The sequence below is a fragment of the Impatiens glandulifera genome, chromosome 9 (assembly GCF_907164915.1).
Source record: "Impatiens glandulifera chromosome 9, dImpGla2.1, whole genome shotgun sequence".
Taxonomy (NCBI): domain Eukaryota; kingdom Viridiplantae; phylum Streptophyta; class Magnoliopsida; order Ericales; family Balsaminaceae; genus Impatiens; species Impatiens glandulifera.
In genome coordinates, this window is record NC_061870.1 from 34,292,710 (window position 1) to 34,308,492 (window position 15,783).

The window sequence follows — 15,783 nt, forward strand, 5'->3', positions numbered from 1 at the left end:
CCTCGCACCGCCGTTAAAGCCGTTTCCCTTGCCCTCCAAGCCTTATTATAAGTCAAAAACATCCCATAATCTGACTGCATGTCTTCTATTATTTTTTTAGGCAAGTGGTTATGGTGATGGTCCATGTACTTACCCTTCATGCACTGCCCAATAACCCATGCCGGTGTTTGCATTTTTTTTTCCGGCCTCGACAAAACTGAGCATGAGTGTTGTCGATTGAATTTCCGAATCTCAAACATCTCGGAAAACTTACCTTTCACAGCACGTAAGCTCCACTTGCATGTCTCATCCATACATTTCACATACCAAAGATGTTTTCGAGACTTTTTCACTTTGAATTCAAAATGATAAGTCATCGCATATTTATATAGCGTCAGTTGAAGTTCTTTTTTAGTATCAAATAACGTACCGACTTCCAATACGGTTTCACTAGTTAACGCCAATGCAAATGAAGGGTCTGTCGGTGATACGTCTGTAGGGTCAGTCGATGGTGTACCCATTGACGCTCTTGCACTAGATGGTGTACCCATTGACGCTCTTGCACTAGATGGTGTACCCATTGACACTCTTGCACTAGATGGTGTACCCATTGACGCTCTTGCACTAGATGGTGTACCCATTGCTCTTGCACTAGATGGTGTACCCATTGGTGTAGGTATTGACCGGTGCGACGTGCGTGCAACTGCTGATGCAGGACTAGTAGTAGCTTGGAAATCACTAACCCGTTCATAATTAAAGTCAATAACGCGTTCATGATTAATCAGTTCATGATGAGCCCGTTCATCTTCTTCTCCTCCTCCTTCATTATCACTTTCAAATAAAATCTGTTGAGAAACAACTCGAGAAACAACGCCGGGTATACTTTTTTGAGTAATGATTGGTAGTGTAGTATCTTGACTTGGGTACTTCTCTACTAATGAGACACAAAGTGGTGACGAAGATGACGAACTTCGACCCGATATCAACCGTGATAAATACATGCCCACATCTTTATCTCCCTCAATAACAACAGGGGGAAGTTTTGCAGAAGGATCATACATGACTTTAATCACTAAATCATATGCAGACTTTTGCACGTTAATCGTCTCATAGATTGTATCAACTAATTGAGCAAATGTAGTACATTGAGGTATATCCATGGTTTTGCATGATTGTGCAGAGAAAGACCTGGTACCATTGGCTGCAATTTGCCACTCTCCATTGTACACAACAAATACGTCAGCAAATACTTCAGCTGCAATTGAAAAAATTATAGTATCAATCGAGAGACACCGTAACAATGAAATGCAAGTAATAGTTATAAATGGTCTAGGGTGCGTTACGCATCTGCGTTACGCAATTACGTGACGCAACTGCGTTACGCAACTACGTGACGCAACTGCGTTACGCACCCGGTTTCCGCCGCGACGGTGGCATTCCACCTACTCATTCCCTAATCACTACACCCTAACAAACAAAGCAATCCAAGAGATAAATGAAGAAGGAGAAGAATACCTGTAGCAGCAGAAAGAGACATGGTGAAGGAAGAGAGGATTCCGCCGTCGTCTTCGTCGGTCGGTGGTTGGGTTTTTTAGAGAGAAGGAGGAGAAGGGAAGTGAAGAAAGAGAAGAAGAAAGAAAGAATGAAAAAAACTGATATTTTTTTTCTTATATAGTAAGGGCATTGTGGATTTTTCACAATGCCCTCAGGTGCGTCACGCAACGGGAGGGTGCGTGACGCAACAGGGGTATTTTCGGCAGAAAAATGTTTAGGGTCACCAGCGCTATAAAAATTATCCCCCGCACCATCTGCTGTAAGGCCTTATTTTGGGGTCATTTCCTCAAATTTCCCCCCAAAATGAACACAATTATTATGGTCATTTCTCAAAATGCTATTAGGGTCATATCTTCGAATTTCCCTCTCAGTTCAGTGGAAGATTCCAAAAGACTCTAGCTTGCAATACGCCCATCTCTCTCTTTCTCTTTCTCTTGCTCCCAAACCATTATTGAAAACTTGGCTGCTTTTCAGTTTACCCAACAGGAAATGCAACCGCAAGAACATCAGTCATCATCAGAATCTTCCCCGTCGCTCGATGATTGCTTAAAGCTGTTAAAGGGCGAGAGAGACGAGCAACGCCTCGCTGGTCTTCTCCTCGTCACCAAGCTATGCGACAAGGATGATCACACTTCAATCCGGAAAGTATACGACGCCATTGGCGATCGATTTCTCGATAGGCTCTTGCGAACTGGTAAGTAATTTTACAAATTCATTTTATTTTACTACTCCTCACCACCCCTACCAAAAGAAATGTTTACGCCAATACATTTTATTTTCTGTTTTCCCATTTTGATGCTTTTTGTGCAGGAATGGGGGAAGGAAGTGCAAACTCAAATAAGAGCGATAATCATGATGCCTATTTACAACTGGCGGTTATGGTTCTTGCAGTATTTTGCCGTGTTTCTGATATAGCTTCTTCTAAATACATGCTCTCTAAGGTTCCACTTGTATTGGAGATTATGTCAAAGGGGTAAGCTTCTGCAAAACACAAGACCTAGTATCTTTTTTATATTGTGTGATCTTGCCAATTTAGCAAACTACATTATATCTTTCTTCTCTTCATATAATATATTCAAATGACAAAGGTTTCAAAAAAATAAAAATAAATATTCTCCTGATGGTTCTATTTGGTATCTAGCTAGAGGGGAGAGGTACCAATTTCACTAAACAAAATTTCCTAATCTCAATATGAATAGCAGTCCCAACCAATGTGACTAATTATCAATTTATCTCTAACAAATAAGAACTACTAGTAAGTGACGACGGACAAAGTGAGATGGACTATAAGAGGTTGTAGTTGTGCAGTGTGCTCTGCCCACTTTGTCAAAGCAACTTCTACCATGAAGATTTGAAAGCCGAGACTTAGGGTTAAGTCTGGAGGTTGTGTGAAGCATGTTATATACATGGAGAATGAAGATAAATGTTAGCCCACCAGGGATTTAAGGGTATATAGTATAAGTGTCGATTTAGTAATATAGAACAATTCATTGATGTTGGCTTTTGGATAGTACAATGATCACAAACTCCATCGGTTTCATGCCTTTGATACAATCCTCGAGCCTGTTTTTGATCCTGATTAACACATTAGTACATGGACCTGTTAGGGCAAGAACTTGTATCAGTTTTATGGATATTCATTCCCATCCTTATTATACATACAGAAACGATTGCATAGGTCTCTAGACACCATTGCTTTTATTTATGGAAAAAAACTTCCAATCTCATAGTCAACTTGGCAAGTGGTTCAAGTTAGCCACTGTTCTTCCAACTAGCACAGTTAATCTATTGAGATGTCACTATTTCTTATATCATCCACTCAGTCATAGATGATATCCAATGATAATGTTGGTGGAATATTGGATATTATATACTCATAGAATGAATTATGGGTTTGAATAGGTTACTAACTTGAGGTATCCTTTAAATAAACAATCTGTATTATGTAAAACAATATTTACACAACATTAACACAATTTTTTTGATTTTCTAATAACGTGAAGGAGTGGTTTGTTTGAGACGTGACAACAAGTTTAATGGGTTATTGGAGTCTGTTGGATTATAGTGGCTAATTTGAGCCATACTGTCTATTTGAACTTTTTAATATTTTTATACTTGTCAAAAAGGATATTAACCTTTTGTCTTCCACAGATTGGGCTCCTGTGAGGAATGCCTTGAAATATTGTTTTTGGTATTATCTGCAAATGAAGCTGCTCTAGTAACAATATGTGAATCTGGAGGTCTACGGGTGCTAGCTTCAAACATATACACTCTGCCAGAGGGTATATTTCCTCTGTTCGTATTTGGAACTTGACCTAGTGCGTTGATGTTTGACTATTTGTTGGTATTTCACTAAACTATGTTGTTTCTTGCTCTTTCCATGCGATGTTTTAGGTACCCATTCATTAGAGCTAGCAATTAGACTTGTTCGGTTGATCATTAGCATGCCCCTTTTTGACACCGTTTACAACAAATACGCATCAGACCTTGCAGTAATGGTAAGTCACAAGTTGCTTGAACAATAATGGTTTTTACTTTTTGATCCCCGGAGTTGAATACTTCATAAGTTGGTATCCCTACAGTTTTATCTTAGTTGATGGTGTACATATTTATTACTCTCGTACTCAGCTGTTTAAACTTCAGCAATGATGCAACAGTTCTTCATCTGTGAACACTGTGTTGCAGGTGGCAGCAATAGGGAAACAACTTGCCGAATTGCATAGCATGCTGAAATTTGAAGCACTTCATATACTATCTGCCATTGTCTCTTCAATGTATTCGGTATGATAGTGTCTTCTGTACTTTAAAAATAGGTTGATAAGATGATTAAGCAGTCTCACAGCATCACTTATAGAGCCAAATATGTTACTTTTTACCTTCATTGTATTCTGTAAAAAGAGGAGGGGAGGAATCTGACTAATTTCCTGGACTCTAGAATACAATGCCCTGTGTTGCTTTTTTTAAAAGATAAAAATACCTAAAAATGGGGTAAATTATAAAGTAATAGCATGTTAGCCTTTTTGGTAATGTGCGAAAATTCATTTTTGCATGTATTATTTTTTATCCAAGGATAATGTATAACAGGTACTGCGTATATATTTAATACTCGCCTGACTGAAACATGTGGTTTCATTGCACGACTGATACTGGGGATTATTGTTCTAGGAATCCCTGCATCACGCTCTTTGCTCAATGAAAGATGACAGTTGGCCAGGCTGGATACGTCAAGGTGTTGTAGCAATTTTGCAGAATCGAGTTGGTAAGTTGGTTTATTTATATATAAAATAAGAGTTAAAGTATTTTTTTTTATTAATATTGATGACTGAAATGAATTAAGCCTTGCTATTGTAAGGACAATAGTGTTAAATATGATAGTTTAATGTGTCTCAAAATGATTTTGAATCATTGTGCGAGTTGTTCAAGAGCAACACATTTCTGACCTTATGCCTCTAGTTCCAAAGATTGATGAAAATCTCTGTTACTTGTCCTCTCTTAATTCCAAGGTTGTTTATTCTCAAGATTCTCTTATTAATTTTTCTTTCATCTAGCATGGCATTTGAAGTTCCAAGGAACAAGATGACAAATGGGGTATATTGTCTTACTTATTAGGATATGCATGTATGGGCGATAATTCACTGTTCACAATGTTCTTCTGAGAATTATTAGTATTCACAATGTTCTTCTGAGAATTATTAGTATTTATCAAATCTCTTCCGAGAATAATCCACTGTTCACAATGTCCTTCCGAGTATTTATCAAATCTCTTCCTATCTAACAGAAGGCTGTTTTCTTTTACGAAATCTCATAAAAATACAAAATCTTATGGTTACTGCTTTTGTTATTTGACATGCAGCCCCTACTGAAAAGCTCCGTGCACTTATTTTGGTTGAGTTCACCATATCTATAGTTGGTGAACAGTGGTTTATTGGTCCAACGACCCTAGGATCTTTGCAAGAACCTGTTCCACCAAATAGGTATGATGAGGTCTTCTTCTGTCCATCTCTATATGTTCGATCTTTTTCTTCTGTCACAAAACTTCGTAGTGTATTGTCAATGAGAAAGAGAACTTAGGAACTTCATAAAAGATCCTCCATAATTGGTAGATATTTGATGTATTTATTTCTTGTTTCTTCCTTCTGTCAGGTGCTTATTGCTGGTTTTGGAGTCGTCAAGAGTTGAAATTGCTGTCCTATTAAATGAACTTGCCTACCTAAAATATGAAGTTTCCCAACATTCTTCTTCCATTGAGGGATTTGTCTCAAAGAAAAGAAATCTAGCTGTTGTCTTCTCTTTGGTTGAAAAGATAATCAAATTCATCTCAAACATTGCTGAGGAAGAAGGTACTAACCGCCTTCCAGGCTAACTGAAAATTGTGTAGGCGAACTAAAGCACATCCTTGATCTAAGTTCTTATGCATTAATTTAAATGTGGTAATATGTATACCTGTATTGTATAATTTGCAGATGTGTTTTATGTCCATTTTTTCATGGACTTGATATTATCTATGTGAATAAGGTATTCCTTTTTTTTTCGTCTGAGTGGCAATATGTGATTTTTGCTATTGGGTTATTTTTTTCACCACAAATATGCAACCTTTGCGTATATGTGGAGTAATGAAATTGTTTCATCCTTAAAACACAAAACAATGTGAATAAGGTATCTTGTAAAAAAAAAATTATGTGAATAAGCTTTACAGCATCTTACTCCAGGAACTTTAACAATATCAGGCAGATTAAACTGACATAATTAGAGAAATAGGGGTTTTACATATTAAATTATCATACTCTATATGGGGTGTTATAAAATAACTTTATGTCTTGGTTAAGTATGTTTGCGGGCTATGTACTTAACCCGCGGGGATTAGTCGCACTCCATAGGAGTAGCGGAACCCAGCGTTCTCAAAAAAAAAAAAAATAACTTTATGTCTTCATGCATCCTATTGTATTTTTTTCTGAATAAGTTGACCATTTATTATCTTTTAACCACTCTGACCTAAGTGCAAACAGAGAAACCTTGTTCTGATATGTGGTATTTGTTCAGTATCCTTGTGTGCATTTTATTTTTTGAAATTCTTTCAGCTCTGCATCGTGTGTATATTGTGCTTCATTATGGATTCCGTACAGCAGGTCTCCTTTGTTGTCCAGAAGTGGAGTAGGTCCTAATGATTACATATTCTGCATTATAAACAGGTGATGTCTTTGATGAAAGTACCTTCTCCAAGATAATCACGGGTCTAAATGAGACTATGGACGTGGTCCTAGAATACTTGAAAGATGCGAAGGTGATGACTTGTGAGCTTCATTGAAAACAAAAATTACTGAGAGAGACTTAACTGACATGTTCTCTTTGTTCACTAATCAAAACCTGCAGGAACATGGAAGATCCAAAGGAGATGAGCTTCTTGCCTCAGTGCGAGTGTTGGGAAGGTATCAACTTTAGATTATATTTTTCCATTCCTTGCTTTGACTATAGGTAGAATGTAAAAGTCACATTCAATTTGAATTTTTAGTTCCCTGTGCCACGTGTTCTGTACTTTGTAAAAGTCACCTTCAAATACAAAATAAAATCCTTCTCTAGCCATTCCTCATTTGAGTCCAGTGCCTATTCTTTTGAGAAGGTGAAAATGATGTCCAATGATTCATTCATTAGGCAAGTAGACAAAACATAGAAGACTAAACAAAAAAAACTAGGAAGAGATACGCCCCAACATGAATACATCAACCAAAGCATCATTTCCAAAGCTCTCCCTCAAACCCAAGTTCTAAACATTATGAACAGTTGTTGCTTCTCAAAGTAATTCCGTTTTGGATGGCTCATGAATGATAACAGGAGACAGCTTAAAGACTGTTATACATTCCCCAAACCATGTGGTAAGTTCACATGCACAAATTGCCTGTAACAAAAGCACCCATATCAGAAAACATTAAACACTGGCTGAAAACCACACTCAACAGTCTTCTTCTTTTCCATCTTCCCCAATTCTTAGGGAGGAAGTTGTGAACATGCAGTGATTTTTATTTTTTTGGGAAAAGAACATTCAGTGGTTATAAAGGAAAGTTTGTGCAGATTGAACTATACCAGACTATGATTCAGTGTGAGAAAATAACATAATTTTGGACATTTTTTCAACTTGAAGGAAGTGAGAAGTTAACTGGAAATTGAGTCTAGTGGTAATATGAGAGATATTTAGCCGAAAGAAGGCCTAGTGTGTGCAGGTTTACAATTCTCATGCTCATCTGTATATCATTTAAATGGAAGGGAACAATATCCCCTTTATACTCATTTCTTCCTTATGAAAAACAATGTTCCAGCATTTAGTCTTTTTGAACTTATTGGGGATTTTGTACGGGTTGGGAATTTTTTGAACTTATTAGCATTTAGTCTTTTTCTTCTCCTTCTGTTCTGTTTTTGTTTCTCTTCTCCCTGTCATTTGTAATTCACTAAACACATCTTGCGTTTTACTTTCAATGAAAAGTTGACATTTTTCAAGAAAAACAATGTTCCAGCAACATGGCTAGTATGATTATTTACATGGAAGTAGTTCTATTCTCAGCTATCTTGCAGAAACTCCTCTTGCTTGTAAAGAAAAGGTCGAGGAACTCCTGGGTTACATGCTCTCAGTAGAATCTGAAGATGAATCAAGGTTTTTGATACTTGCATGATATTTCCTTAAAATGGATCTTTCACTTTTATAGACATTGGAGACTGACTTTGTTTTTTTTTTTTAATGCACTATAATGGCAGCCCGCTTTACTCAGTGTGTTTTTTGCTTCCGATGCTCTGCCAAATAACCATGAATTCTTATGGTTGTAAGATTCTAGCTTCTTCCGGAGCTTATAAAGCTGTAAGTATATGTTTCTAGTGTCTCAAGTATACCTACAATAAACCTTGTTTTAACTTCAGCACCTTTTAGTGGCTTCTATATTAATAATTCTCTTAGCAGATAAGTTTGGATAATTTTGTTTGAATTCATTACACCAAAGCAATAGAGGTGCATGTCAGCAATTGATCTTTTGTGGGTGTTATCTGTAGTCAAAATGTTTAATGTGCTGAAAAATTGATTGTGTGTGGTGATGCGATGTATTTGTAATCAGTTTGGCCCATTAGGTAACACTTTTTTGATTTGGATATGAATTCAGATCCAAATGAGAAACCGTCTATACATTTTTTAATTTGTGTTTTGTGACGTGATCTCATTTGGATCCACATTCAATTAAGATATGTGACAGGAAAAATATTTCCAAAATTTATTGACGGTTTATCGTCTAGATCCAAATTCAGATCCTGAAACATGAAGTGATTACTGTTATTCCCTTGTTTAGCTAGGTCTGGGTTACAAGTCCCATTTGTCCTTTCTGCAGGTTGTAGAGTACCTAATTAAATTGATTGATTGTGGAGAACAAGTGGGTGACCTCAATAGTATATTCCTGGCATGTGATACAGTGATGAATTTTCTTCTGAAGGTACTAACATCATCTTACTTCTCCACAATTTGTGTAGTATGAAAGTCTGCATTCCATATCTCCTGAATGAAACTCCAAGTTTATAAAAGGTGCTTATGTTGATCATTCGTGACATGTTTGGCTGACATCTACTTCTTTGAAATGCAGCGAGAAGAAATTCAAGTTACATATGCCGATACTTGTTTTATTTACCTTTTGAGAGCAATGACACGTTGGGCAGGTATTGACACCATCAGCCATCGCCTGTTATTTATAAGTTTTTTTTGTTTCTGCATAGTAGTTGCACAATCTGAAGTTACTTTGTTCCTATAATCAATATAATGAGCCATTTTGTTATCACATTTTAATTTTACTTGGATCATTATCTAAAAAAATCTACATTTGTCATGTTCTCCAAAAATCACAATATCTAGAAAATATCCGAAAAATCTGCATGTTATTTTTCTAAAAATCAAAATGATCTGAAAATAATCTGGTCAAGAATTATGTATAGAAAATAATCTTTATAAAACATGAAGCAAAAATGACACCATAATTAGGATCATGATTAAGAAAATAATTTGTACACTTGGAAGTAAAAAATAACACCTAGAATCTGGATTTGGTAATGGGTCGTGCTAGCTTCCTCCAGGGAATAAACCCTGGTTTTGAAACAAAAAAAATTTGGCTTATGTTCTAGAAAATCATTTTGATTATCTAGAAATCAAAAACTTATTTCAAACTTTAAAAAATAACTTACAATTTTAACTACTGATTTTCCAATAAGTTCATGATTGTGACAAAATATTAGTTTTCAGTAGGGTTAATATATGAAATTAGTAAATATTTGCCTATCCCACTTATCCCGAGAAGGCCGGGGGATCGAATGCCTTATATTGCCTACAATTATTCCAGACACACAATTAAGGTGCCACACCTAACGTTTGATACCAACACAATCAGTCCGCCAATTGGTGAAGGATCAAAATCTTCCCACAAGTTGATCTGTTTGCTATTTATGGAAAGCTAGAATGTCTTTATTCAAATAACAGACCAGGTCTTTCATTTTGAGTATGTTAGGTGTTGTTGGTATATTATTTAGGTCTAAATAATACGTCTGGCTTAGAGAATCATATGACGTTGCTGAGATTTTGCCTAAAATGTGGAAAAATATCTCACCTATAATTTATTTAAAAGGTTTTCAGAAATAAAATCTGCAGTTTTAGGACTTCTGGTAATTCCATTCCAACCACAAGTATTGGTTGAACTGGATTTCCAACTCAGAAGACTTTTATGCAAGTTTAATGACAGTTTGATTTCTAATGTAGTCATTATAGATTCAATTTAATTTAATGTGACAGGGAATACAGCTGATGTATCTATTTTGATGATGGCTTCAAGTATTTGTGCCCTTATACTGGACTTGACTTCGGAGAGCATCCTTTTGGAAAGCCATGAGTTTAACTATAGTGATCTACAATCTCTGTCAAAGCTCATTGCAAAAAGTTTGGCCATATGGAAACAGGTAATGTGTTTTGTTTAAATGCAAGCTTCACATTGTTCATAATAGATCTCTCACAATTGTGGCAAAAAAATCAATCTGACTCTTAACTAACACTTCTTTAATTTATCGAAATGGAATCTAGGAGAAGATGGTTACTGGTGATGCTAAATTAGATGTTGCAGATCTTCATCAGATTATTACTTCAGGTATCCGAGATATTTAGAGCTTGATATCATTTTCATATGAGAAAAAAAAACATTACTTGACAAAATTTTACTAATCCGAGTTATTAAAACACCATTAATCTAATATTTTGCTTAGAAATTCCTTATGTTAATTTCAAATGGATGGACAGAAGTGGGAATAAGAAGACTGTTTCTCTATAGCCAAACACACCCACATGTTTGTATTACTTCAGATAAAACCTTTTTTTAAACCATAGTTTATTTTCTGAAGAAATATAACACCCCACTTCAATTTAAAGGCGTTTTTATTGGAAATCAAACTTAGAGACTTCGGTTTCCTAGGCTAAACTCTTTCCACTACGTATTTGATTGAGATAATTTACCTTTTGAAGTATATTTCTCTTCTGAATGAAGAAAAAAATGTAGGAAAATTAGGGAATGTTGTTTTTTACTTTACAGTCAGATTTACCATATTAGAAATGTTTAACCTAATCAATTTTCATATGATATGCAGGATATTCTCGTTGGTCGAATCGCTTCCCACATATTAGAGTGGCTGTTGAGTCATAAAATTTATTGTCTTAAGTTATTAACTTATTATCCAGCAATTTTGGAGTATTTTTGATCTTGTGATATCTCTTGTTGTATGTTTGCCTGTTTTGCTTTCATGTTCAATATGCAGACAAATGAAGTTACATGTTTATATAATCCTTTTTTAACCTCTTTGAACTAATTAGAAAACATTGAAGCTATTTGTAATGCTCATTTGTTCCCATTAAAAAATTGTAAAAAAGTATATTTTTGTAGTTATGATACAAACCATCATTTTATTGCACGATTATTTCATTCAAATTATTTTCTACTGACAAATATAATAATAGATATTTTTGACTCATTTATTGTTCAAGTTTTAATACATAATAAAGATCAGAAGAGAAACATTAATTTATTTCTTATTTTTAACCCACAAGAATATTTCCAACTTCTAAGTGAACCTTGTAGATACCTCCAAAAGAAGAAAAACTTGATATTTTTGAAAATTGTATTAATTTGTTGAAAATCAACCTTCATCATTGGGATTAAAAATAATATCTGAATAATTTCAGAAATCATTGTAATAAAAATATGTAATTTTAAATGAGCAGATAAAGAAGAAATTACACAAAAAACCACAATTTCAAATCACTATTATCTATAAAAGGCATCTACAGTTGCTGATGCCTTCATCTTTATAGAAATATAGTGGTTCCTTCTTCTACTAAAGCTTATCGAAAATACATTTGCTACATAGGATCACGGTTTGGCAGCAGAATTCTGGAAAATGGGAAATATCTGATGTTCCTTTTCAAGAAATTGATATTTAAAGCTACTCCCAAATGTGTTCGTCAAGTTTTGACCATCTTCCCTATGTGAAAAGAACAAATACATCAGCAATAGAAGCCTGTCACGTCTATAAAAGGGGTTACCAAAAGAAAAACTCAAACAATTTAATGATTTGAAGAGATTTTTTTTATATTGTGACCATATAGCCAGGCATTACCCGCTTTAAATCATAGCATTCTTAGTGAGAACTCAACATGAAACTTTTGATTTCTTAAAAAAGGAAGAATATTTAAAGGGGTCTTCATTGAATTAGGCCATTTAGCATATCTCTAGAGAAAAAGGTCATTGGATCATGCTAGATAGGAAATTCTTGACAAAAAGATGAACAACAAAAATAATGTTTTTTTTTTCTTTCAAACAAGGCATTAATTAATCTGTTGCCTGTAAATTATCTTTAACCTGCATCAGGAAGTGAAAAGACCATACATTTGAAATCAGATCTAAGATTATTTGGATAGCTTTTACATGTTAAGGGAAACTCAGGAAATTTTGAGAATATACAAATGAAACTAAATGATAAAACTTACCAAAGAACATTTAGTATCATTGCCTTGATTATCTTCAATAGAAAGATACACTGTATAAGAGCTTCTTCCTGTGTTTTCTCTCAAAATTGGCCACAATTTCATCGATTGACTCCTCCCACATGTCAGTTTCATTAAGCTGTGCATCCAAAATATATCCATAAGAATTGATACGGATCAAGATGGTAGATATAGAGAGAAGAAATGGACCTCTTGGCACAAAGAAAAAGCAAGTCGACCTCCAATTGCTGCCTCCTCATGATTATCTTTTATTTCCAGATTTATTATCAACACCGGTTTCATTAGAACATGATCTCGATTGTTCATATCTGTAATTTATGTTATCAAGGTTATTATGACAAAATGATGTTGTGGCTAATTTTGAGAGAAACCTAGGATAATATAACACGAAATATATGTAAGATGTAAAAAAGGAAATATAGTCTGGCCACTTGACATACTATTAGTTTAATATAATCAATTAACAGACCTTCAATCACATTGTCAAAGACCTTTTCTTCAAATGTTAAAACAACATCAAATGGACCATCAGCTGCATTGTCCTGCCACCGTTGAGGTGCAAGCTTCACAGTTGAATTTCTCTTTAACATTGGCAATATTCCATTACGCTTATATCTGTATCACACTGTTAAGGATTCTACATGCTTTATATATGTAATCTAGCAATATGATCAACAACCATTAAAAGATAATTAACATTCATAAAAAAAACTTCTACTTCTAGTTGGAATCATGACAAATAAAACTCATATACAGATTTTGAGGAGGATATACAAAATTAAGACCTTTGACCCAGAATTGCTTTCAAATATGTGCTATGATAATTGGAGAAAACTAAGCCCTTTTGTTATACAAAGTCATCTAAGATGTTATTTATCTTGAACTATTCTAAATGTGTTTAGTGGTACATAATGGTCTATTCATTTACCTTGTAAAGAACAGAAGAATTCCTCCATTAAAAGGGAATTGCAGAAGAAATGTTTTCTTCTGTTCTGGCTTGAAACAGATTAAGAACTAGGGATTAAGCTGTCTCAAGGAGAATAGTCACAAAATGCATTTGCTCACATTCAGAAACCTGTTATTGAAAAACCCAAAAAAGAATGCCAAGACTTTCATTCGGCCGCCCTATTAGGGTAAAGTGGGATTCAACTGTGCTTCATTTAAATAAAAAAACACAATAGAAGCAGGAAATTAGACAGAAGCAAATCGAGCACAACAAAGAGTGGGAAAATAGAAAGAGGATACAGTTCGGAGTCTTTGCGGCGGAGGTCGTCGAACATTTGCTTATAAGGAGTTCCGAAATCGTAGACATTTGGCTCTCTAAGAGAAGGTCCGGGGAGTTTGACGTGCGTACCAGTTCCATAGGAGGCGACCTCGAAACCCTCTAATTTGAGAAGGGAATGGGATTCCATGCTTCTATTCTGGTTCGACGAACATACCATCGCGAATCGAAGCTTCATTGCTAGCTGCTTTCTCTTTCTCTCTCTATCTCTCTCTACAAGGTTACTTCTTCGCGCTCTCGTATAGGGGAAATTTGAGGAAATGACCCCAAACTAAGGCCTAATAGCCGATGGTGCGGGGGGATAATTTTTATAGCGCTGGTGACCCCTAAACATTTTTCTGCCGAAAATACCCCCGTTGCGTCACGCACCCTCCCGTTGCGTGACGCACCTGAGGGCATTGTGAAAAGTCCACAATGCCCTTACTATATAAGAAAAAAAATATCAGTTCTTTTCATTCTTTCTTTCTTCTTCTCTTTCTTCACTTCCCTTCTCCTCCTTCTCTCTAAAAAACCCAACCACCGATCGACGAAGACGACGGCGGAATCCTCTCTTCCTTCACCATGTCTCTTTCTGCTGCTACAGGTATTCTTCTCCTTCTTCATTTATCTCTTGGATTGCTTTGTTTGTTAGGGTGTAGTGATTAGGGAATGAGTAGGTGGAATGCCACCGTCGCGGCGGAAACCGGGTGCGTAACGCAGTTGCGTCACGTAGTTGCGTAACGCAGTTGCGTCACGTAGTTGCGTTACGCAGATGCGTAACGCACCCCAGACCATTTATAACTATTACTTGCATTTCATTGTTACGGTGTCTCTCGATTGATACTATAATTTTTTCAATTGCAGCTGAAGTATTTGCTGACGTATTTGTTGTGTACAATGGAGAGTGGCAAATTGCAGCCAATGGTACCAGGTCTTTCTCTGCACAATCATGCAAAACCATGGATATACCTCAATGTACTACATTTGCTCAATTAGTTGATACAATCTATGAGACGATTAACGTGCAAAAGTCTGCATATGATTTAGTGATTAAAGTCATGTATGATCCTTCTGCAAAACTTCCCCATGTTGTTATTGAGGGAGATAAAGATGTGGGCATGTATTTATCACGGTTGATATCGGGTCGAAGTTCGTCATCTTCGTCACCACTTTGTGTCTCATTAGTAGAGAAGTACCCAAGTCAAGATACTACACTACCAATCATTACTCAAAAAAGTATACCCGGCGTTGTTTCTCGAGTTGTTTCTCAACAGATTTTATTTGAAAGTGATAATGAAGGAGGAGGAGAAGAAGATGAACGAGCTCATCATGAACTGATTAATCATGAACGCGTTATTGACTTTAATTATGAACGGGTTAGTGATTTCCAAGCTACTACTAGTCCTGCATCAGTAGTTGCACGCACGCCGCACCGGTCAATACCTACACCAATGGGTACACCATCTAGTGCAAGAGCAATGGGTACACCATCTAGTGCAAGAGCGTCAATGGGTACACCATCTAGTGCAAGAGCGTCAATGGGTACACCATCTAGTGCAAGAGCGTCAATGGGTACACCATCGACAGACCCTACAGACGTATCACCGACAGACCCTTCATTTGCATTGGCGTTAACTAGTGAAACCGTATTGGAAGTCGGTACGTTATTTGATACTAAAAAAGAACTTCAACTGACGCTATATAAATATGCGATGACTTATCATTTTGAATTCAAAGTGAAAAAGTCTCGAAAACATCTTTGGTATGTGAAATGTATGGATGAGACATGCAAGTGGAGCTTACGTGCTGTGAAAGGTAAGTTTTCCGAGATGTTTGAGATTCGGAAATTCAATCGACAACACTCATGCTCAGTTTTGACGAGGCCGGAAAAAAAAATGCAAACACCGGCATGGGTTATTGGGCAGTGCAT

The 15,783-nt window shown here is 36.0% G+C and overlaps 2 protein-coding genes across 3 annotated transcripts; one reads left to right on the top strand and one right to left on the bottom strand.

Moving 5' to 3' along the window:
- Window positions 1–1,920: 1,920 nt before the first annotated feature.
- LOC124915188 (neurochondrin) lies at window positions 1,921–11,389 on the top strand. Its single transcript, XM_047455859.1, has 17 exons — window positions 1,921–2,227; window positions 2,344–2,506; window positions 3,685–3,815; window positions 3,928–4,031; window positions 4,219–4,314; window positions 4,699–4,792; window positions 5,387–5,507; window positions 5,677–5,873; window positions 6,723–6,814; window positions 6,904–6,959; window positions 8,087–8,176; window positions 8,278–8,377; window positions 8,895–8,996; window positions 9,144–9,216; window positions 10,337–10,500; window positions 10,622–10,685; window positions 11,179–11,389. Exons 1-17 carry the CDS (start codon window positions 2,023–2,025, stop codon window positions 11,232–11,234), a joined length of 1,908 nt encoding a protein of 635 aa, XP_047311815.1. The 5' UTR covers window positions 1,921–2,022; the 3' UTR covers window positions 11,235–11,389.
- A 394-nt stretch (window positions 11,390–11,783) lies between these two features.
- Window positions 11,784–14,119, bottom strand: LOC124915171 (RNA polymerase II subunit A C-terminal domain phosphatase SSU72). 2 transcript variants are annotated; one of them, XM_047455837.1, is made up of 5 exons: window positions 13,838–14,119; window positions 13,062–13,207; window positions 12,782–12,900; window positions 12,575–12,710; window positions 11,784–12,064 (listed from the first exon to the last, which is right to left on the bottom strand). In XM_047455837.1, exons 1-4 carry the CDS (start codon window positions 14,050–14,052, stop codon window positions 12,609–12,611), a joined length of 582 nt encoding a protein of 193 aa, XP_047311793.1. In that variant the 5' UTR covers window positions 14,053–14,119; the 3' UTR covers window positions 11,784–12,064; window positions 12,575–12,608. The 2 variants fall into 2 exon arrangements, with proteins under 2 accessions (XP_047311793.1, XP_047311792.1); XM_047455836.1 differs by having other exon boundaries at window positions 11,784–12,069.
- Window positions 14,120–15,783: the final 1,664 nt, after the last annotated feature.

Coding starts and splice junctions, on each gene's coding strand:
- LOC124915188 (XM_047455859.1), top strand. CDS start 2,023: ATGCAACCGCAAGAACATCAGTCATCATCAGAATCTTCCCCGTCGCTC. Junction 10,501..10,621: donor GTTTGGCCATATGGAAACAG/GTAATGTGTTTT, acceptor AATGGAATCTAG/GAGAAGATGGTTACTGGTGA. Junction 10,686..11,178: donor TCATCAGATTATTACTTCAG/GTATCCGAGATA, acceptor TATGATATGCAG/GATATTCTCGTTGGTCGAAT.
- LOC124915171 (XM_047455837.1), bottom strand. CDS start 14,052: ATGAAGCTTCGATTCGCGATGGTATGTTCGTCGAACCAGAATAGAAGC. Junction 13,208..13,837: donor CGCCGCAAAGACTCCGAACT/GTATCCTCTTTC, acceptor AGTGTGATACAG/ATATAAGCGTAATGGAATAT. Junction 12,711..12,781: donor CTTTTTCTTTGTGCCAAGAG/GTCCATTTCTTC, acceptor TTGGATGCACAG/CTTAATGAAACTGACATGTG.